We start from the raw sequence: 19,922 nt of genomic DNA, 5'->3' as shown, positions 1-19,922 counted from the left end.
GACCTTTTGTTTTTGTCAGCTAGGCGTAGGGTGGGTTTTCGCAGACATTCTCGAGGCTACTACATGATAAGGTCACTCACAATGCAGACTCTATCATAGAGTCTAAAGTTATTTATTACCTCGAACAATGTGGACTTAGAGTCCAAATAAGACTTGGAGTCTTATTTTTTCTACCTCTTTCTTCAATAAATATACTGCCACATCAGTAAAAATATCATAAATAATATGTAATTAATTGTCTTAGACTCTGTGATAGAGTCTTGCATTGTGAGTGCCCTAATGGAACACTGGAAAGTAAGCATTAAAAATCAGTTTATCAGAATAAGTGGTCAAAGTTGACTTCTATCGAAAGTGGTGTTGAAATGCTCAACGTGCATAAGTCAAACCATCCTCACTAATAACATTACTAGTACTACAAAGTACCTGTTAAAATTATATGAAACCGCTCAGTTGATGAGACTTGCAATTAACAATTTATAGTACGGCCCTGCGCTTCCAAGTCTGAACGCCAGCACGTTTTTTGGACAAATCAACGACAAATAGAGTACAAAAGAAATGTCAACATGAAATATTTGTTAAACAGCGTTACAAAACCTGCCCCAAATGGTAGTCTTTGCTCCTGCAAATAAAATTACTAGATGTCAACGAATCACCAGTACCTGCATGAAAAGAAAAGGATTATCTTTGAGAGTTAACTAGTATATACAGTAATAAAAAAGAAAAGAATATTTCCAAGCTGGAACATATAGTCCCCATATATAAATAAATGATTGATTTAATCAGGAAGCGGCAAAAGTGTCCTGCACATATATAGCCAACTCTCTCCAGTCTTCAGATACCGTACAGTACAGCTTTGTATTTTTATAGATCCTATATACTCTATGTTTTTGTCTTGTTGCCAGTACATGAATAATTAGCAATTGTTTAAATATGTGGAAACAGTTTGAGCACGTACCTCAATCGTATTGTTTAGTGCCGCCAGAGGAAAAAAATGTTATTTATTAAACCATTCATATCCATTATTGAAGTGTTGTTGTGACACAAACGTCCCAACAGAAACGGAGAGAAGGCAACTTGAAACCACGATGTTCAGAGAGAACTCCAGAACCCATTTATCAAAAAAATCTGCCTTTGTTAACCAAACCAAGTTTGTTTGGTCACTAATGCTGAACAATCATTGTTTCAAATGTGGTAATTAACGACCTGACTGGATCTTAGTAAGCATATAGTTTAGCCCAAACCTGCATGATCAACGGCATTAAGAAAGACTCTGAAGACTATTATGGTAAAGCCAAAATTTAAGCATAGATAGATGCATTTGGAGGCAGATATCGGTATCAAACAGTTGGTAGTGGTATTCGAAACACTTTTGTGCATGCATCACATAGACACATACAATCATTAAGTTTCTTTCTCATTGATAGAGCCGGCGCCATCTGATGGTTGCAATATCTATCAGCATTAAATCTCTCTGAAGAAAAGGAAATGCTAAGCTATCAAAGCTTAATCGGAGTATTAATTTAACATTGACATTCCTCATGACCCAATCGGAAATGCGGCTGGTGGCGACACTTGTCCAATATCGCTTGGGGCCAGGTAATCGTTGACTGGGTCGTGGGCTCGCAGTTGACAGGAAATGATGATGGCACAACTAGAAATCGAAAGAGAGAGAGTACACAAAGAAATAGATTAGTAGTTTATTTAATTCTTTTATAAACCATGTCTTTGAGTTGATTATTTTCATTGTTGTAATTAAAAACACGCTTTGTCTTGCATCTAGGAGACATCCTACTCAGGATCAACACTAATTAAGTATGCAATTAGGTCGTAGACGTGGATACTTACACGAGCATGAGGGGTGCACTATCTATAGTGTTATCTTGACACCTGTTGTTGTTGTTGTTGTTGTTGTTTATTTTAGTATAGTTAACAAACCATAATATATTGTTTAATTATGTCTTAATGCATGCATGTGTACTTGTTGTTGCACAATGAAATAAAAATAGTACATACATTCAAAAATAAACACATTGGTATGTACAACGGCATGCCGTTTTATATTTTGTCAAAGCAAATTTCAATATGGAAGTTATTACCCGTTAATTGTCAATGTCAACAACGCCTTGTATTTAGAATGCATTTTGTTGATTTGTCGTTGCAAGTCATGTGTGTTGAGTTGTTCATTTAACTAGCTAGCTACAACGTAGGAGTACATACCTAATGAATTCAAAATTCATGTTTTGAAAGTCTATCTAGAGGAAGAGATAAGAAAACAGAGTCAACATTTTGCGATCCTCTACTGAGCAGGGTAGTGTTTCTCACAGGTACGCATTGGCTGAAGAAATGTTATTTTCCTTAAGGCTGGCCTTTTTATCTGTTAATAATAATTAAAAACAAAATTATGTAGGGAACCTTTCAAGCATTAACTTGTTCGCTGTATTCGATTTTGACTCTGTTTCCTCACAACACGTGTTACAACCTGCAGCTCTTGATTTATACAAAATAGCCAGGAGAGCGATATAGCTGGGCTCTGTATTCTCTGCATCTCATCTCACCAAGAAAAAAAGTCCGAATGAAATAGCCCACCGTCCCCCTTTTCCCCGGTTCTTGAAGTAGGGATATTGTTTTCTACGTAGCTATTTTCAAGCATTAACTACAATGGGAATGCTTTTTTTTTCTAGTTTTTTTTTCCTTTGCTCCTCTGTCAAAGAAAGGGAATTCAGTTAGTTAGTGGCACTCATGTACAGGATCTTTGTAATCCTGAGGTAATCTATGGCCGGCGTACACGTGTACCCCAGATGGCAGCTTCTCTGTCGAGCATATCCCCTGTCGTCGAACGATACTCCTACAGCTACAGCTACAGCAGCACAGTAGTTTTCAAGACCGTTAACACGGTGCGCACACGGAGACACAGGTGTGTGGTTTGCATGTCCTCGCCATGTCTGTCCGTGGCACGACAGTAGTGCAAGCGAAGAGGAGGAGGCACTTGGCACTCCACGAAAACGACGACGACCCTTGTCCTTGGTCTGTGCAGCGCAGCGCAGCCAGCGACAGCGAGCGAGCCAGGCCAACCCCTGCGAAAGCGCGAGCCTCGTCGAATTCAGATCCAACACGGTGGCGCCTGGATCGCGAGCCAAACGCAGCGGCACGAACACGGTGGCGGAAAACAACGCCAAGGGAGGAGGAGGAGGAGGAGGAGGAGGAGGAGGAGGAGAGGAGGCCTGGAGGGGCCGGGCAGCAGAGATGCACGGCCAAGCCATTGCAGGGGCTGAGATGATCTGAGACAACTGTGACGTCCATCCCTACCACCACGATCAGCTCGCTGTTCGTTGCAGACTTGCAGTCGCAGAGCAAGGGCAGCAACGCCTCCGCACGGCGCCATTCAGCTGGATTCGTAGCGGCGATCTGAACTGTGGCCGGGCGGCCGTCAGGTGCGCCCGTGGAAGGAGACAGAGATATGTTTCAGACAGCTGGTTCCGGATCGATCGCCTCAATAATGCCTCTGCCTCCTGAACTTCCTTGCAGGATTAAGGTCTGTCGTTCGTGCCGCCTATGATGAATTGCTCGCACCTGCCTGGTGGAGTTTCGTTTAAAAATTCAAAAGCTTTTTTTAAAAATATATATATCCTTCCGTTCAGCGCGCCAATATGTCCTCCCGGTTGAGGTTCAGCCAATCATTCGGGGGACCAAAAATCTCCGTGGGATCTCTGAGTTGTGCAGACTGCAGACTAATCGGGTCAATGCTTTGCAATTTCCGTTCAGGTACGCATGCACACGCAATGACACAAAAGGTTCAGCATCCGGTCCGAATCTGGTTCCATACTGTAAACCTGTTGTTTAATCTCTTTCCTGGCTAACAGTCTCCCTCGAAGACAATTACAAGCCAGTTATTTTGAAAAGATTACTTTTTTTTTCCCTTGCATTAGGTATTTTTATCTTTTTTTTTTCTGGGACTGAGAGAGACTAACTAAAAAGGAATAGAAAAGTTTGACTGGTGAATTTGACGTTTCGATCCACCAACAAAAAATGTATATGGATATGGCCTGTTTGGATCGTGACCTGGCAAGCAACCTGCATGTCATTCACCAGGCAGCAGGGATCCCGGCTACCAAGCGCTTTAGAACGACGGCTTGGGAAGCTGCCTGGTCAGGCAAGAGGTTTCCTGGGCGCCAAACCAAACAGGTAGATAATGGTTTGGTTGGTGCTTGGTTACTCGTGTTGTGTATAGAGTCTTGTCTTTGTGAATTATGGATAAAAAAGTGCCCCGTTATTTATACCGGCCGATCAAGCGATGGCCATCCTCCAAAATTAGTCTAGATAGATATAGTACGTGCAAAAGAAGATTTTTTTTCCCTCTTTCCACGAATTGATGTGATGTTTTTATAGCTATACGGATACGGCGTTGCAGTTGCACCCTAGCTACTAGTAGAGAAATTATGGCTCCTCTAGTTATCAAGTCACTGTGACAAGAACGCTTATGTAAAAAGTCAATAACTTGTTGTAAGGCAATGTGACTAGTGCGAGAAAATAGATGGCATTTCACTTCATGGGTAGCAAGTAAGGAGATTACTTACCATGCTGGACCAAGCAAATGTCACTTTCATATTATTAGTACTGGATTTATTAGTTTGCTCGAGTGTGTTTGATGGGTATACGTAGCTATAGCTATTCATCATGGCATTGCAAAAGCCAACAATGTTATATCTGCAGCCACGACACACCTAGCATCATATCGAAAATCCGTAATAGTGTCACGACACATGTCATTGTAAATTAAACTCTTTTTTTTTCTTTACATGGATCTCGCATTTTCTTTCACTTACTAGCTAATTTTACCCCCACATCAAACAAAGACAATCCAACAAAAAAAAAGATAAAAAGTGAAAAGAAAACAAAAACCACACAAAGCAGAAACCAAAACGATGAAGGCCATGTACAAACGGAGGAGAGAGCCTAGTAGCAGCAGCTAGTAGTCCCACAGGAGAGGGAGAGGGTGGAGGAAGCCGACGGCGGCGTCGAGCCCATCGCACGGCGTCCACGTGTGATCGGACGGCGGCCCCCCGAACTCCACCACGTCCTCCACCCACAGCGGCGCCAGCTCGTCGAACACCAGCTCGGCGGCCATCTCTACGGGCTGCCGCTCGTGCTGACGCTGAGGCTCCGGCTCGGGCTCGGGCTCGTCGTGCGCGGCAGCGCCGTCCGTGTCCGCCGCGTCGCGCGTTGAGGAGGACGAGGAGGAGGAGGGCGAAGAAGAGCCGCCGGAGCCGGAGCCGGAGCCGGCGCCGTCGGAGTGCATGTGCATGAGCGCGGCGCGCGCGGCGGCGGCCTGGACGTCGCGCGGCGCGAGGGATGCCGGGCGCGGGAGGTGGCGCGCGAGGTCCGGGAAGTTGAGCACGGCGCGCGCGCCCTTGATGCTGAGCGCGGCGACGTCGTGCGCGCGCGCCGCCATCTCCGGGCACGGGAAGGTTCCCAGCCAGATGCGGGACTTCTTGCGGGGCTCCCTGATCTCCGACACCCACTTGCCCCACGCCCGCATGCGGACGCCGCGGTACGCCGGGGCGGAACCGCTTTCGCCGCCGCCGTTTGAGCGCGGGCGCTTCTTGCCGCTGACAGCAGCTGCGGCAGAGCAGGGCGCCGCCGCGCGCGGGCTGGTGGACGTGGACGGGTCGGACGAGTAGGAGGACGTGGACGAGGTGTCGGAGCTGAGCTCGCTCATTGCCATTTAGGAGTACTATACAGCAACACCGAGCTAGCTTAGTCCGAGCCGATCGATCGTCGGCGATGCTCCCGCGCCGCCGCGCGAGGTGGAGCAGTCGATCGTGTATGTATGTATATGGTCGAGCAAGAGATGGAGACAGAGAGAGGTGGTGCAATGGTGGCTGCTGGCTAGAGGTAGGTGTGTAGAGAGAGGAGGGAGACGGACGGACCGGACGGGGGGTTGCTGGGTGTATAAGTAGGCGACGGGAGGAGAGGAAGAGGAGACACGACAGGGGATCGGATCGGAGACCCGCGCCGCCCGCGCGACGCGTCAGGTGTGCGAGGGATCGCCCGCTCGGTCTCGCGCGCGCGCGCGCAACAGTAGTGCCAACAGCGACGCGGCAGCGGACAGAGCGCTGCCCTCGCCATCGATGGCCATTATTATTGCCGATGGATCGACATGGACGGCGCGAGTCTCGGTCTCAGGGGGGCGCTGGCTGACTGCAGACTTCAGACGTACGTGTCCATGCCCTGTGCTCCAACGGCGGCCGTCTCCGACGCCGATCTGATCGGCGACCCCGCTGGGCAGGCATTTACTGGTCAACTCGATGGATCGATCGCTGGGATCCATGCATGTCCGGCTGGCCGGCACGCGAGTGCATGCGGTGTGGTCGCGCGCACGCTCTCGCCATCCCGCCGCCATTATCAACCCATATCGGACACTTCCTTCTTTCATTCCAAGCATCCAACGCGCCCATACGATTCACTACTGTCGTTCCACAACACACATGTACTGTACTGCTATTTACTACAGCATTTTATTTATCTAAAATAGGCGGTACGGTGGGTGACACTTTGAATTAGTTGATTAATTAGTCGATCGATTCATGCATCAGATCTTTTGGGGTTGTAATGCTAGCTACGACATTGGTGGCAATGCAAGCTACAGTACCGCCGGGGTAGGCGACAGTGACATGGCATCGATCGATCGGTCGACGACGACGAGTTCATTCAGATTTCAGACAGACAGACAGACAGATGTTCAGGCACAAAGGTCCCTGTCGATCGTCTCGCTCTCGCGTCAGAGACGCTCGCTGCGCTGCTCCGATTCCCTTCGGCGATCCCAGTACATGGAAAGCTTTGGCCGGAAAACGTACATTTTCTCTGTTCAAATGTAAAGCATAGCCAGTAGAAGGCCACAACTGCACAGTGCGTAGTTGCCCTAACTAATCTCTGTTGATGATGCATGCAACAGCCAGCCAACAGGCGGTACATGTACTACTACTCACATCACATGACCACCAATTAATTTCTTATTTATTCTATGCAACAGTGGCGCAACACTGTTGCTTAGTCATGGGTAACCCTGACAGAATTGAAGATCATGGAGGGATACCACATCGATCGATCGAATCTCTTCTTTTTTTTCATAAAAAAAAACATGTTCCAGAAATTGGCGCCTGATCGATCGATCGACCATTAACTCTGACGACGAGTCGATCGACCACGACCAGATAAACTATTTTGTGAGCAGTGGCATGCATCTCGTCAGGCGGGCGTCGCCATGCAATGCAAATATGCAAATGCATGCATGCATGGCCCGTGGCCGCATGCTGTTTTCATTGACACATCATGACCTTGTTGGCTTCCCAACGAGACAGCAACATGGCCTGCCTGCCTCTGCGTCTGCCTGCCGCGCCGAGCTTCACTCTTGCATGCTAGTATACAACCTCGATAGCAGGGCAGGCAATCATTCATGGCCTACCAACCAAAACCCTACCTAGCGCAGCAATGCAAGATCGATCCAAGAAGCGTGGGCCGTCGGCAAAAATTTCCCGTTTGTCAGAACGCGGAGCCAGTGGATCGATCCATCGATCGATCATGGATGACACCAGCTGATTAATCTCCGGGGCCCCAGATGGTTTTATATCTTGCATTATATTGCATTGCGTTGCACTTGTGCCTCTGAACTCTGAACGAAGTCCGAACTGAACTAGGAGCTTATCTGATGTCTGAACTCTGAACCAGCCAACCAGGAGGGACAATGGCTCTGCGATCTTCGCTAGCTGGGGTCTGGGTGAGTGGGTGTGCGTGCGTGCACGTGCATTGATCGATGTGGAGGAGCACTGGCTGGTGCTTTCACAAGAGTAAAAAGGATTGTCCTGCCCTGCCCTGTTCAACATTTTCCTTCCAGCTCCAGGCTTGCTTGGTTCTTACAGCATGCATTCAGCATTTCCTTCAACTAGCTATAGGCTTTATTTAGTTTTTACTGCATCTGCATGCAGATGGTGACAGTGACACACTACTGGAAGTGACTAGAGTGAGAGGGCTATATGGGATACGCGCGTGTATTGTAGTCGCAGTTCAGAAGAGGCAGGAAAGGGACTTTTGGTTTTTTACAGAGCAGGAATTTCATTTGCTGCTGAGTTCAGACTAACTAATTCAGGATTCAGGAGGCGCGGATGCACAAGAGCACAAACTGATGATGGATTTCATCTGCAAGCAGGACAAGGAGGCTGGCGAGTATATAGCAGTCGCAATGATACGGAAATGGACGAGCCAACCATGCATTATATTATACTGCCCGCGTCAGCGTCGATGCATCGAGCCTGAAATTAATCAGTTGCTTTTGCGATCATTGGCACTTGCCACGGCGGCGGTGCGCATCATTACGCGCGTGATAAATTAATTAATTTCGGTAGCCAACAGCATTGCCATATTTTAGAGCTTAATCTGGAATTCGTTCATAAATAAAAGCATATGGTAGATCGACGAACAGCCACGAGACTTGATCGAGTTATATTTATCGATCCGATTCGATAGAGAGAGAGAGAGAGAGAGAGAGAGAGAGAGAGAGAGATGAACGAAAACGAAATAAAAGGTGAACACACATGCATGCATGGTGCTGTGGTGTGCATGAGCTGAATCCGGTGCTGACGACCAGAAGAGCTGAGAAAGATCATCCGCTGAGCCTTTGTTATTACGTACAGCACATTGCGGCTTGTTTAGTTTCCAAAATTTGTTGTTTTCGGGTTCTGGAGCACCTTTTTTGGCAAATATTGTCCAATCATGGAGTAACTAAGCTCAAAAGATTCATCTCGCGATTTACAGTTAAACTGTGTAATTAATTTTTATTTTCATCTATATTTAATGTTCTATGCATGTGACGTAAGATTCGATGTGACGGAAAATCTTAAAAAAATTTAGGTAGTTTTTGGGAACTGAATAAAGCCTGCAGTGCATTTGCACACTGCATGCATATACTACACGCATGCACAGTCGGGTAGATATCAGGAAGTTAGGTAGGATACGTACTCCTCGCTAATTATACAAATAAAAAAACGAGAGAGAAAAAAGAAAGCAAGGAAGTCGGGTAGGATACTGATGAAAAGGATGGGTACGGTGCTGCGGTTGGAGCAAAGATACGGACTATCTCTGGAACATGTTGTGTATTTGGTGCAAAAGCGCGGGACGACGACAAGTACGCCTACATGTACTGTACCTGTACGCGCATGCGTGCATGCATGCATGCACACGCGCGTGACACCTTTCAGGCCGTGAACAGTTGAGGAGCTTTGCATTCAGGGCACGGCGCCATCATCAATTTCAATTTGGGCACCAAACTAGCTAGGATAGCCACGGGCAAGGAGCAATGGGCATCACAGCTTTTAATCTAGACAGTAGCTTCCTGATTTATTCAAAAACAATCTAGACTGTAGCTAGCATATATTATGCATGTGTGTGTTAGTGTACTACATAAGTAATGCATCATATGTGTTGTTAGTCGTTAGGTCATGAAAAGGTCTGTCCGGACAGATGCAAGTGCATGCATGCATGCAATGCCGCTGGCTACTGGCGTCTTCTTGTTGTACTTGCAGCTCACGGTCACGGGCACACAGCGGTCTCCGGATTCGATCGATGGTCTGTGACAGGAAGGATCTCAACTCCCAGTCTAGTAGTCGATCACCGCCCGTATCTGTCCACTGTGTATATAGAGTAAAATCCACCGCCGGTCCTTAAACTTGGTCAGCGTTGTCATCTAGGTCTCAAAACTTTTAAAGTGATATCTGTGAGTCCGTAAATTTAGCAGACTGTGTCATCTAGATCCCTGAACTTTCAAAGTAATCACCACATGTCCCTAAACTTGGCTGGTGGTGTCATTCCAGTCCTTGAACTTTCAAGGTCATCACTGCAGGTCTCTAAACTTGGCAAGCGGTATCATCCTTGTCCAAATATGGTCTAACATACTCTATAAGCTGTCATGAATCCAAAATATATCAATAAATCAAGCATTATTTATCTAGTATTTATCATGAAAATATAAATTATATAAAATAATTTATATCAACAAAAAAATAAATTAAAGTGTTAAAATAATTTACACCAACAAATATATTAGGTTTAAACTAAAGTATAAAATAGTAAAATTAATTAAATATTTATGTATCATTGATAGTATAACAAAATAATATTAAAAAATCCTATAGTATTAAAAGTTTTCTCTATTAAAAGTTACTTAAAATTTTATTAGTATTTTAAAACTTTTAATAATGTTATTATAGAAGTAACCTTTAATAGTAGTATTACCGTATTAAAACTTTAATTGTAGTATTATGGTATTAAAATATTTAATAATAATGTGATAGTATTAATAACAGAGAAAAGTTAACCTTTAATAGTAGTACTATAGTATAAAACTTTTAATAGTAGTATTAAGGTATTAAAATATTTAATAATAATGTGATAGTATTAATAACGGAGAAAAGTTACTTCTACAATTATTACTATTTAAAATTTTAAAATAATTCTAAAATTAGAAGTAAATTTTAATAGAGAAAACTTTTAATACTATATATAGGAGTTTTAATATTATTTTATAATACTATCAATGATACATAAATATTTCGTTAATTTTACTATTTTTATACTTTAGTTTAAACCTAATATATTCGTTGATGTAAATTATTTTAACGCTTTAATTTATTTTCTGTTGATATAAATTATTATATATAAATTATATATTTTCATGATAAATATTAGATAAATAATGCTTGATTAATTGACACATTTTGGATTCATGACAGCTTATAGAGTAGGTTAGATCATATTTGGACAAGGATGATACTGTTTGCTAAGTTTAGGGACCTGCAGTGATCACTTTGAAAGTTCAGGGATTGGAATGACACTACCGGTCAAGTTTAAGGACATGTGGTGATTACCTTGAAAGTTTAGGGATCTAGATGACGCGATCTACCAAGTTTACGGACTCATATATATCACTTTAGAACTTTAGGGACCTAAATGACACCGCCGGCCAAGTTTAAGGACCGCGGTGGATTTTACTCGTGTAAATACATGCACTTCCTGCGTGCCGCGTGCATGTTGCAGCAGTGCAGTGGTTGACTTTGACTGCTGCGTGCCTGGTTTACTACTACGAGTAGTTTAAATTACTTGCCACGGCCCCCTCCGTCTCGTCTCGTCGCATGGTTCACGATCGAGAAAACCGCCGCTGATGGCTGAGCATGTGTGTCTATATCTTTTAGTTAGGCGTTATTCGAATGTTTTCGGATTCACCTCAATTGGATTGGAGTGGAATTTAGTTCAAATTCCACTCCAACTCATCCCAACATATATGGATTGATGCGAATCTGACGACATCCAAACAAGGCTTTAGGCCTTGTTCAGTTCGCAAAAATTTTAGGTTTTAGGCACCGTAGTGCTTTCGTTTTTATTTGACAAATATTATTTAATTTTGGAGTAACTAGTCTTAAAAAATTCGTCTCGTGATTTACAGATAAACTGTATAATCAATTTTTGTTTTCATAAAAATTTAATGCATTATAGCTATGACGCAAGATTCGATGTGACGGCTTAAAAACAATGCCTTATTTGTTATCTCCGGTCGCCCCGCACCTCACTGCAACTGCAATGGAAATTAGGCCTTGTTTACTTCCCAAAAAGTTTTGCAAAATTTTTCAGATTCCCCGTCACATCGAATCTTTAGACGCATGCATGGAGTATTAAATATAGATGAAAATAAAAACTAATTGCACAGTTTGGTCGAAATTGACGAGACGAATCTTTTGAGCCTAGTTAGTCCATGATTGGACATTTTTTGTCAAATACAAACGAAAGTGCTACAGTGTTAATTTTGCAAAAAAATTTGGAACTAAACAAGGCCTTAGCTGTCCATGCCGTGCCATTAATAGCACTACAAAGTACTCCAAGTAGCAGGCACAACCACAAAGCACTGACGATCGAGCTGAGCTACAAGATCGGACATGGACACGCGCCGCCGGCAGGCGACATGGCGCGGCGGTGGCGGACAGCGCGCCGCCCATTAGCCCTGCCCATGCAGACGCAGGTGCAGTGTGGCGGGCGCCGCCGCGTCCGTGTGCAGTGCTCTGTCTACTCTGCTCTGCTCTGCCCTGCTGCGTAGTACTATAATACTGGAGTAATCAGCAGGCGTCGCCGAAGCTGAACGGGCCTTGTTTACTTCCAAAAGTGAAAAGTTTTCGGTACGGTAGCACTTTCGTTTGTTTGTGATAAATATTATCCAATCATGGACTAACTAGGATCAAAAGATTCGTCTCGTGATTTACAGCTAAGCTGTATAATTAGTTTTTGTTTTCGTCTATATTTAATATTTCATGCATGTGTCACAAGATTCGATGTGACGGGAAAAGGTTTTCCGGGTCGGCGACAAGTCGCCGTAGCCTGCAGCTGCATGCGGCGCTCGGCGACGGCACAGCAGCTCGCACATATATATGGGCCCGGGGATCTCGTGGGCTCCGATACTCCGCCTCCTAGTCTTAGCCCAAAACACGGAACGTGTTCTTGTTTCGCGGCCCATAATCACGCGGGGCAAGGGCAACCACCTCCGGGCTCCGGCCTAATTTCCCGCGACCATTGGAAACTACTAATCAGATGTGGATTTTGCAGCCCACTTAGCTCCATTTACCACAAGGGGAGAGAGAGATCCACGAGTCATGTCTCATGAGGCCAAGAAAGGAATCGCTCACGATCGACACCGTCTCGACAATAGCTAGCGTCGCCCCCCTCCACCATCACCTCTCTCTCTCTCTCTCTCTCTCCTTATTACTGCTGCAACTCAAGGAGACACATGCTTGATTTCAAGATCATGGTGTTAATTAGTGACATGATTTTCTCTAAGAGTAAAGTCCACCTTTTCGTTATTAGGTCCGAATTCGTCAAAGCATGCAAAAGATCTAATCCAACAGAAATCCCGCATGTTGAGTGCAGCTGATATGACCTTCTTTTTATCTAGTTTTACTTATCTACTTGTATCTATGAGCTATCCATCGCATTGAAAGTGATCATTTAAACTTGTTCGGTTGTGTTATTTATGGCGATGCTCCAATATGGTCTCCTTTCATTTTGTATCCGATCAAGTTATGGAGGGTAAGAAAAAAATGACATGTGAGAGGAAAGGGAATTGAAAGAGTATCTTCTTTCTTTGACAAAGAGAGTAGAGATTTTTAGGGATTAAGAAAACAGATTGGAACAGAGAATGAGCAAGACGATCAGTCAGAATTCAGAACATCTATGGTGTTTATTATCCCGTTCTCTTATGTATATAATAGGTTTTAGGTAAAGTATAATATTTTTTCTTAGACCGAGAGTTGCTCGTCCGCTTGATTGGACAGATCGAGTTCTCAGCTCGATATAGTTGTATCACAAATAATATGTTTTACAAATAATTGCACCATAAGTTATGAACCTAATAATCTCCACTATAATTAAATTCTGTCTCAATATGTAAGATATTTACATCATGCATCTCCTACTAGCTATCCATGTCATCTTCCACTAGTAGCCATGTCATTGTCACTAACTTTCTACCTTTTCTTGGAAGCTATCCAGATCCTCTCTACTTAATTTCATTCCATATTCTTCGTGATATCTCCGCATCAATACAAAGGGTATCTTCTAGTGTATATAATGCTTCATCTGGAAGATGGCCTACTTTGGTGAGAAGGAATGAATTTAAAAAGGGAGCGCATCTTGTACGTGTTTGGATTTGATCGATCTCGAAAAATTTCAAATATAATGCCGGTCGTTTTAGGATATTGTTATCCGATCTTTTTTTTTGAAAAAAAAAAACTTAGACCATCAGTACGTATATAAAAAGTTACACAGGTTTGCGATGTTTCTCTCTCTCTCTCTCTCTCTCTCTATGACGAATTGCAATGCTACTTATTCATCATGAAAAATACTCCCATGATAGATTCTTCTCACTAGTTGAAAATTGTCTTATTTAAAAGTCTGAATGTTAGTGTCATTATTATTGTTATTTCTTAAACCACCTACATCTGGACGGAGTGAGTATATATGATGCTTCATCCAGAAGCTAGGTGAAAAGGAATGAATTCGAAAAAGAAAAGAAAACCAAAGAGAGCCAAGACGACGACGCAGACAAGGGCATGCATCTTGTAAATTCGGTACTGCTGCTAGCTGTTTGTTTCATTGTTTGGCGACTGTCATCTTCACCGATGGTGGTGCTTGCTCTTTTATGTATTCCGATCCCCGGCGTAGTGGAATCGTGGAAATGGATGGACGGGAGGCGACGGCCACCCTTCCGGTTCCGTTCCAATTCCAATCGACAGCACGGCAAAGACTGCTGGGACTGGGATTATTATTGGGCTAACCGCGTAAAATCACAGGCCAACCGACCTGCCAATGACTCGACTGCAAGATATAAGAGTTGATTCTCGATTAATTACTGCGAACACCATTCGCTCGCTGCACAGGTTTGCAGACGCTGAGAGTGTTTTGGATGGTGACTTGACGGTTGACCACGCAGAAATCCAGACTCCAGGTCAACGAAATCGATCGTCTCAATTTGTTGCCTGAACGAGGCACCTTTGCTAGTAAGCCCCTAAGATGGCTTCACCGCAAACAAATTCTTTTTTTCATCGAAGGACTTCAGCGGTATATTTTTATGAAGAAATAATATTTTTCTTTCACTATATTTCAGCATCAACATAAGTTAAATATCAGCGAATGATCAAGGGTCATTTGTCATACATATATGTAAGAATGGTCCTGGCTTAGTTCCACTATATCGATGTCCATGACGAAGGTAGAAGCATGGGAATATATATGTTCCTACCAGTAGCTATCTCAAGACTTCCTTCAAGATAAATTCCATTTTTCACCATCGAACTTGCATCTTAGTCTGATTTCCAACCTTAAACTATAAAACCGGTGAACAAACACCCTTCAAGTATTAAAACCAGACAAATTTGGTACTCTTCGTTGAGTTTAAAGGTGGTTTTCTATTTTCTAAAAATAACAAAAATCTGATTTACTATCTAAAATTTCACAAATAATTTATTTTAAACTAGGAAAACATAAAATTAGTACTATTTTTTAAAAATATTATATTCTCTATTTGTCTGTGATCCACATATAGGTATCTAGAATTGGGTTGTTTTTGTTTCTATAGCATTATTGCTCGTAGTTGCTCTGAATGTTTATAAGTAAGGTCCGAATAACGGTAAACATAGCATCTACAGATAGATGACAGTTTAGAAGAGAATTGGAACTAGTCTCATAATTTTATGAGTTACAAATAAATTATTTATTATTTTTGAGAGATCAAACCAGATTTTTGTTATTTTAAAAACATACAAAACCATCTTTAAAACCAACTAGATGACCAAATTTGTCCGGTTTCAATAGTTGGTGGGCGTATGTCACCTACCATGTGTTTGGTTGGAGAGCGGGGTGAGCCAGGTCGGAGCGAACCCGTTCCCGTGGCTGTTTGGTTGGAGGATGGGAGGGTTGGGTTGGCTCCAGAGTGGAATATTCCTCTCAGATGCGGGTTGGACTCGTCCGTCAAAATCTGGCGGACGGAGCCGCTCCAACCGTGTTGATGTTCAGCAAACACTAAATTCCTTCAACCAAACACTGAACGGAGCCGCTCCGTCCTCAATCCTTCAACCAAACACTGAAATGGGTTGGGTCTGTCCCCAAAATCGAAGTGCAACCAAACACTCTTTTGGGTTGGCTCCGTTTCCAAAAATTGAGTTGGATCCAACCCAACCCACCCAACCCCCAACCAAACACACGGCTAGTTGATTCCGTAGTTCGAGATTGAAAGTCAAACTGCAAGTTTGAGGATGAAAAATAGATTTTGCCTCTCTCTTTTTTAACAAAGTTATTGATTATATTAAAAAGTAAAAAAAAAGAAGAGTGGACAATATATGCCGGTAGATAGCACGGAGGCCTTGTTTAGTTCGTGAAAAATTTTAAATTTTGCTACTGTAGCAATTTTGGCTTTATTTGACAATTATTATTCAATTATAGACTAACTAGATTTAAAAATTTCGTCTCGCAAATTACAAGTAAACTATGTAATTAGTTATATTTTTTATCTATACTTAATGCTTCATGCATGTGCTGCAAGATTTGATGTGATGAGGAATCTTGAAATTTTTTGGAAACTAAGGCCTTGTTTAGATCTAAAAACTTTTTGGATTTTGACGCTGTAGCATTTTCGTTTTTATTTGACAAACATTGTCCAATCTTGAAGTAACTAGATTTAAAATACTTGTATCATGATTTACAGGTAATTTGTGCAATTAGTTATCTTTTTTATCTACATTTAATATTTTATGCAAGTGCCACAAGATTCGATGTGATAGGGAATATTGTAAAATTTTGAGTTTTTGGGTGCATCTAAACAAGGCCTTAGTAACTAAGCCTAGGAATACTGCAGTCAGGCTGCAAATTTCAGAAGCTTATTTTTTTTCCCCATTTCTTAAAAAAAAGTTTACGTACCCTGTCTGAAAGAGTTGTTCTTCCTCCAGTCAGGGAACATAACTCGACACACCAACGCCATCTCCGATGTATACTTTTGATTGTATATGCCAATATATATTATGTCGTCGCATCGAGAGCTGGCGTCGGGCGTCGGCGTGGGCGTGTGCGAGATTCCTCCTACCCTTGGCCTTGGGTGCGGTGTGGATGGTGGCCGGAGCAGGAGACGACGAATCATATCGTTCCGGACACCCGCGCGGCGATCGACTTGCCTGCCGCTGCTCGCCCGCCTCCGCCTATATATACCCGCGGCGAGCAGCGACCATGGCTCCTCCCTCACCACCACAGCAGCACCAAGAAACAACTCCGGCTGTTAGCTCGACCGTACCAAGACCGACCCTCTCTCTATAGTCTATCTCCAGCTTCCAGCAGCAGCATGTCGGCCACCTGCGGCAACTGCGACTGTGCTGACAAGACCCAGTGCACGTAAGTAGTACTATCTAGCTTCTCTCTCAGTCTAAAAATAACGAAGATTTTCATTGCGTCCTCAAAAATAACTTTAACTAAATGCACAGTATATATATATATATATTAAAAAATATTAATATTTATATTACATAATAATTATTATTAGAAAAATCTTTAAATCTAAATTTTTAATAAATTTGTTTAGTAGAGATATAAATATTGTATGTGTTTTCTACAAACTAAATAAAACTTACACGAAAACAAAAACGATGGTTAATTTGGGCTAAGTGAATAGCCAGCTAGCTCCTCCTCGGCTGCTATGCATTCCTGCTCCATCGATCTCATCTCTGCATACGTACACGTGCATGCACACTAGAAGATTCCGACCTAGATCGATCAATCATCTCGTGTGCATGCTAACTTGGACGCGATGCATCATCCACGCGAGATATATATATATATATATATATATATATATATATATATATATATATATATATATATATATATATATATATATATACAGTATCCTGCTAACAGGTTAATTTACCATTGATATGATTGTTAATAATAATTATGTACAGGAAGAAGGGCGACAGCTATGGCGCCGTCGTAGTTGACACCGAGAGGTACGTACTATTATATCATCATGCATCAAGACTAGCTACTCACGTGCTGCTAAGATAACTATTACTCGTACCATGCATGGGTCTGTACGTTTGATGTACAGGACCAATTGTTAATTAACTAGTCGATTATGTGAAATAATCGCAAACCTGCTGACTACCTGATGAGACTGGTTATATCTAAAGGATGAATTATTCTGAATACGGATGCATATGATCTGATGCATGCATGCAGATCGTTGAGGAGGAGGTGACCGTTGCGGAGCACGACGGCGCCTGCAAGTGCGGCGCCAGCTGCTACTGCGGCACCAGCTGCAGCTGCGGCAAGTGAAAGCCCGCCGCCCATCCGTCCTCAGCATCATCCATGTCCTCGTCCTCGTCGTCGTCGTCGTATAAATAAACCATGCATCGCGCCGTGCACTGCCACTGCACTGCACTGATTGCTCAATGCAATCAGATGAGGCATGCATGATTGCGCTCCCTCTGTCATGTGACGATGTACCTGTGTTTATGTGTGCAATGAAACCTATCTCGTGTGGTTTGACTAGTAATATCGGCTGCTCGCTTCGTCCGTTCAAAAAAAAAAGCATTTTTTGTTCTTATAAGAAGTTAATTAACTAACAGTAATTTTAAAGTTGACTAAATCTATAAAATATGACACCGACATTTATGTCTGTACACAATATATTTCCTAGATGCATGTGGCCCATCCTATTTTCTGAACCCAAATGCTGACTCTGACTGATATGCAAGGCATTGGGCCGGCCAGCCCAACCAAATACTATAAAAGAGTTCAGCGATGATGCCAAAGGCTGATCAACGCCGACCACCGTAGCATCGGCCTGTGTCAGTGGGCGGAAAACGATCCATAAAAATCCGTTCCAAAGTTCACTGTCAACTCATGGCTTTGTATATATAGACAGGCTAATTTATCGCAGATTTAATTTGGAGGTGTCAAATGCATGCACCACCACAAATTAGTGGAGAAAGGCAAGGGACTGATGAAGGTCAATAATGTAGATACATCAACACTTCCAAGAACTCAATGGAGCTTATTAGGATCTGTCGCAGGAGCAGGACCCTACGCGTATAGATATGTATTCGCGGCAATTTCATTCCTTGTACGTGCCTCATCATCATTAGTGTTGGATGGAGTTGCAGACCTGGAGATAGATAATCGAGGCACTGATGAGGTCCCTGATCGAGTCCCTCTGAGAGAAAGACCTGATGAATTCTGGGAGGGAGCTGGACGCCTGGATCGACATGTATTTCGTATTTCTATACTTCCGGTACATGTAGGCAAGTACCGGCCGGGCACGCCGGGACACTGATCCGGCGCGGCGCATGCAGTGAGCAGAGTGAACATGCATGCATATGCATGTGACTGAGCATGCAACTGTGCAACCTCTCTGCTGCTGCATGCTCGATCCATGTACAATGCAAATGCAATGCAATGCAAATATGCAATGCATGCAAGAGGAGAGGATGGCATGCACCGCGGGCAGCGCAGTGCACTAGTGCAGGCTGCAGCGCCCGCTCGCGCCCCAACGCGGCCAAGCCATGCGTCTACTCCTAGCTAGCTAAGCTTGGATTCTCTCGGACTCATCTCACCAATAGTATCCCACTGGTGTAACCACTGCCACCGTCATTAGGATCCTGTGCATAAAAAAATCCAGTTATTAGTAAATAAAATAGGAAAAATAAATAATGAATCAAATGGATGACTTACCGTTAATTGGTTTTGATCATCACTTTCGTCTTTGTTTTCTGTAGCTTGATTTGTATCTCCTGTACATAGAGATTAATAAAATAATAGAAGTAGCAATGCTGGAAACAAAATAAGGTAGAAAAAGATTGGATTTGTATACCTTTCTTTTTAGCACTTTTCTTTTTTTTCCTGTATTTTTTTTAAGTATATTTGTGGCCCGTTTTTTCTTCGCGCCTTTTACTACCTGAGGAATTTTAAACGATATTTGACCTTTCAATGGGTCTGTTGCACAGTCAGTTGAAACTGGAGGAACCTCATTAGATTTCTCTTTCATCTTGCTCAGAGAAGCATCTGCTTCCAAATCCAATTTTCGCATGCCTTTCTCCAAATCATGAAGAAGTTCTTTTGATAAGAACACTCCAATGCAATGGATGTCGCCATTCGTGAGATACGTGCCGCCCATGTTTTATTACTTTCCGTCACACTTTCAGGCTTGTCGACATAAAATCCTTTTTTTGCATATTTTGTCCATCTTTCTATTATGTATTGCGGTGGCAGAATAAAAATATTATTTGCAGTTAAGACTTTCATGGTGTGCTTGCACAATATACCTAGAAGATAACTAGTCAATTTACATC

General features: G+C 43.1%; 2 protein-coding genes across 3 annotated transcripts; one reads left to right on the top strand and one right to left on the bottom strand.

The window, feature by feature from the left end:
* LOC8084327 (ethylene-responsive transcription factor TINY) lies at positions 4,738 to 6,017 on the bottom strand. Its single transcript, XM_002454948.2, has one exon. The coding sequence runs from the start codon at positions 5,720 to 5,722 to the stop codon at positions 4,967 to 4,969; it is 756 nt and encodes a 251-aa protein (XP_002454993.1). The 5' UTR covers positions 5,723 to 6,017; the 3' UTR covers positions 4,738 to 4,966.
* On the top strand, positions 16,792 to 18,127 carry LOC8080517 (metallothionein-like protein type 3). 2 transcript variants are annotated; one of them, XM_021457505.1, is made up of 3 exons: positions 16,792 to 16,968; positions 17,535 to 17,583; positions 17,812 to 18,127. In XM_021457505.1, the coding sequence occupies exons 1-3, from the start codon at positions 16,919 to 16,921 to the stop codon at positions 17,905 to 17,907; spliced, it is 195 nt and encodes a 64-aa protein (XP_021313180.1). In that variant the 5' UTR covers positions 16,792 to 16,918; the 3' UTR covers positions 17,908 to 18,127. The 2 variants fall into 2 exon arrangements, 1 of the variants encoding a protein (XP_021313180.1); XR_002451469.1 differs by having other exon boundaries at positions 16,794 to 16,968; positions 17,535 to 17,579.

This window comes from Sorghum bicolor, chromosome 3 (genome assembly GCF_000003195.3).
Source record: "Sorghum bicolor cultivar BTx623 chromosome 3, Sorghum_bicolor_NCBIv3, whole genome shotgun sequence".
NCBI lineage: Eukaryota > Viridiplantae > Streptophyta > Magnoliopsida > Poales > Poaceae > Sorghum > Sorghum bicolor.
The sequence above is the reverse complement of the archived record's forward strand: the minus strand, read 5'-3'. Positions and strand labels throughout refer to the sequence as shown.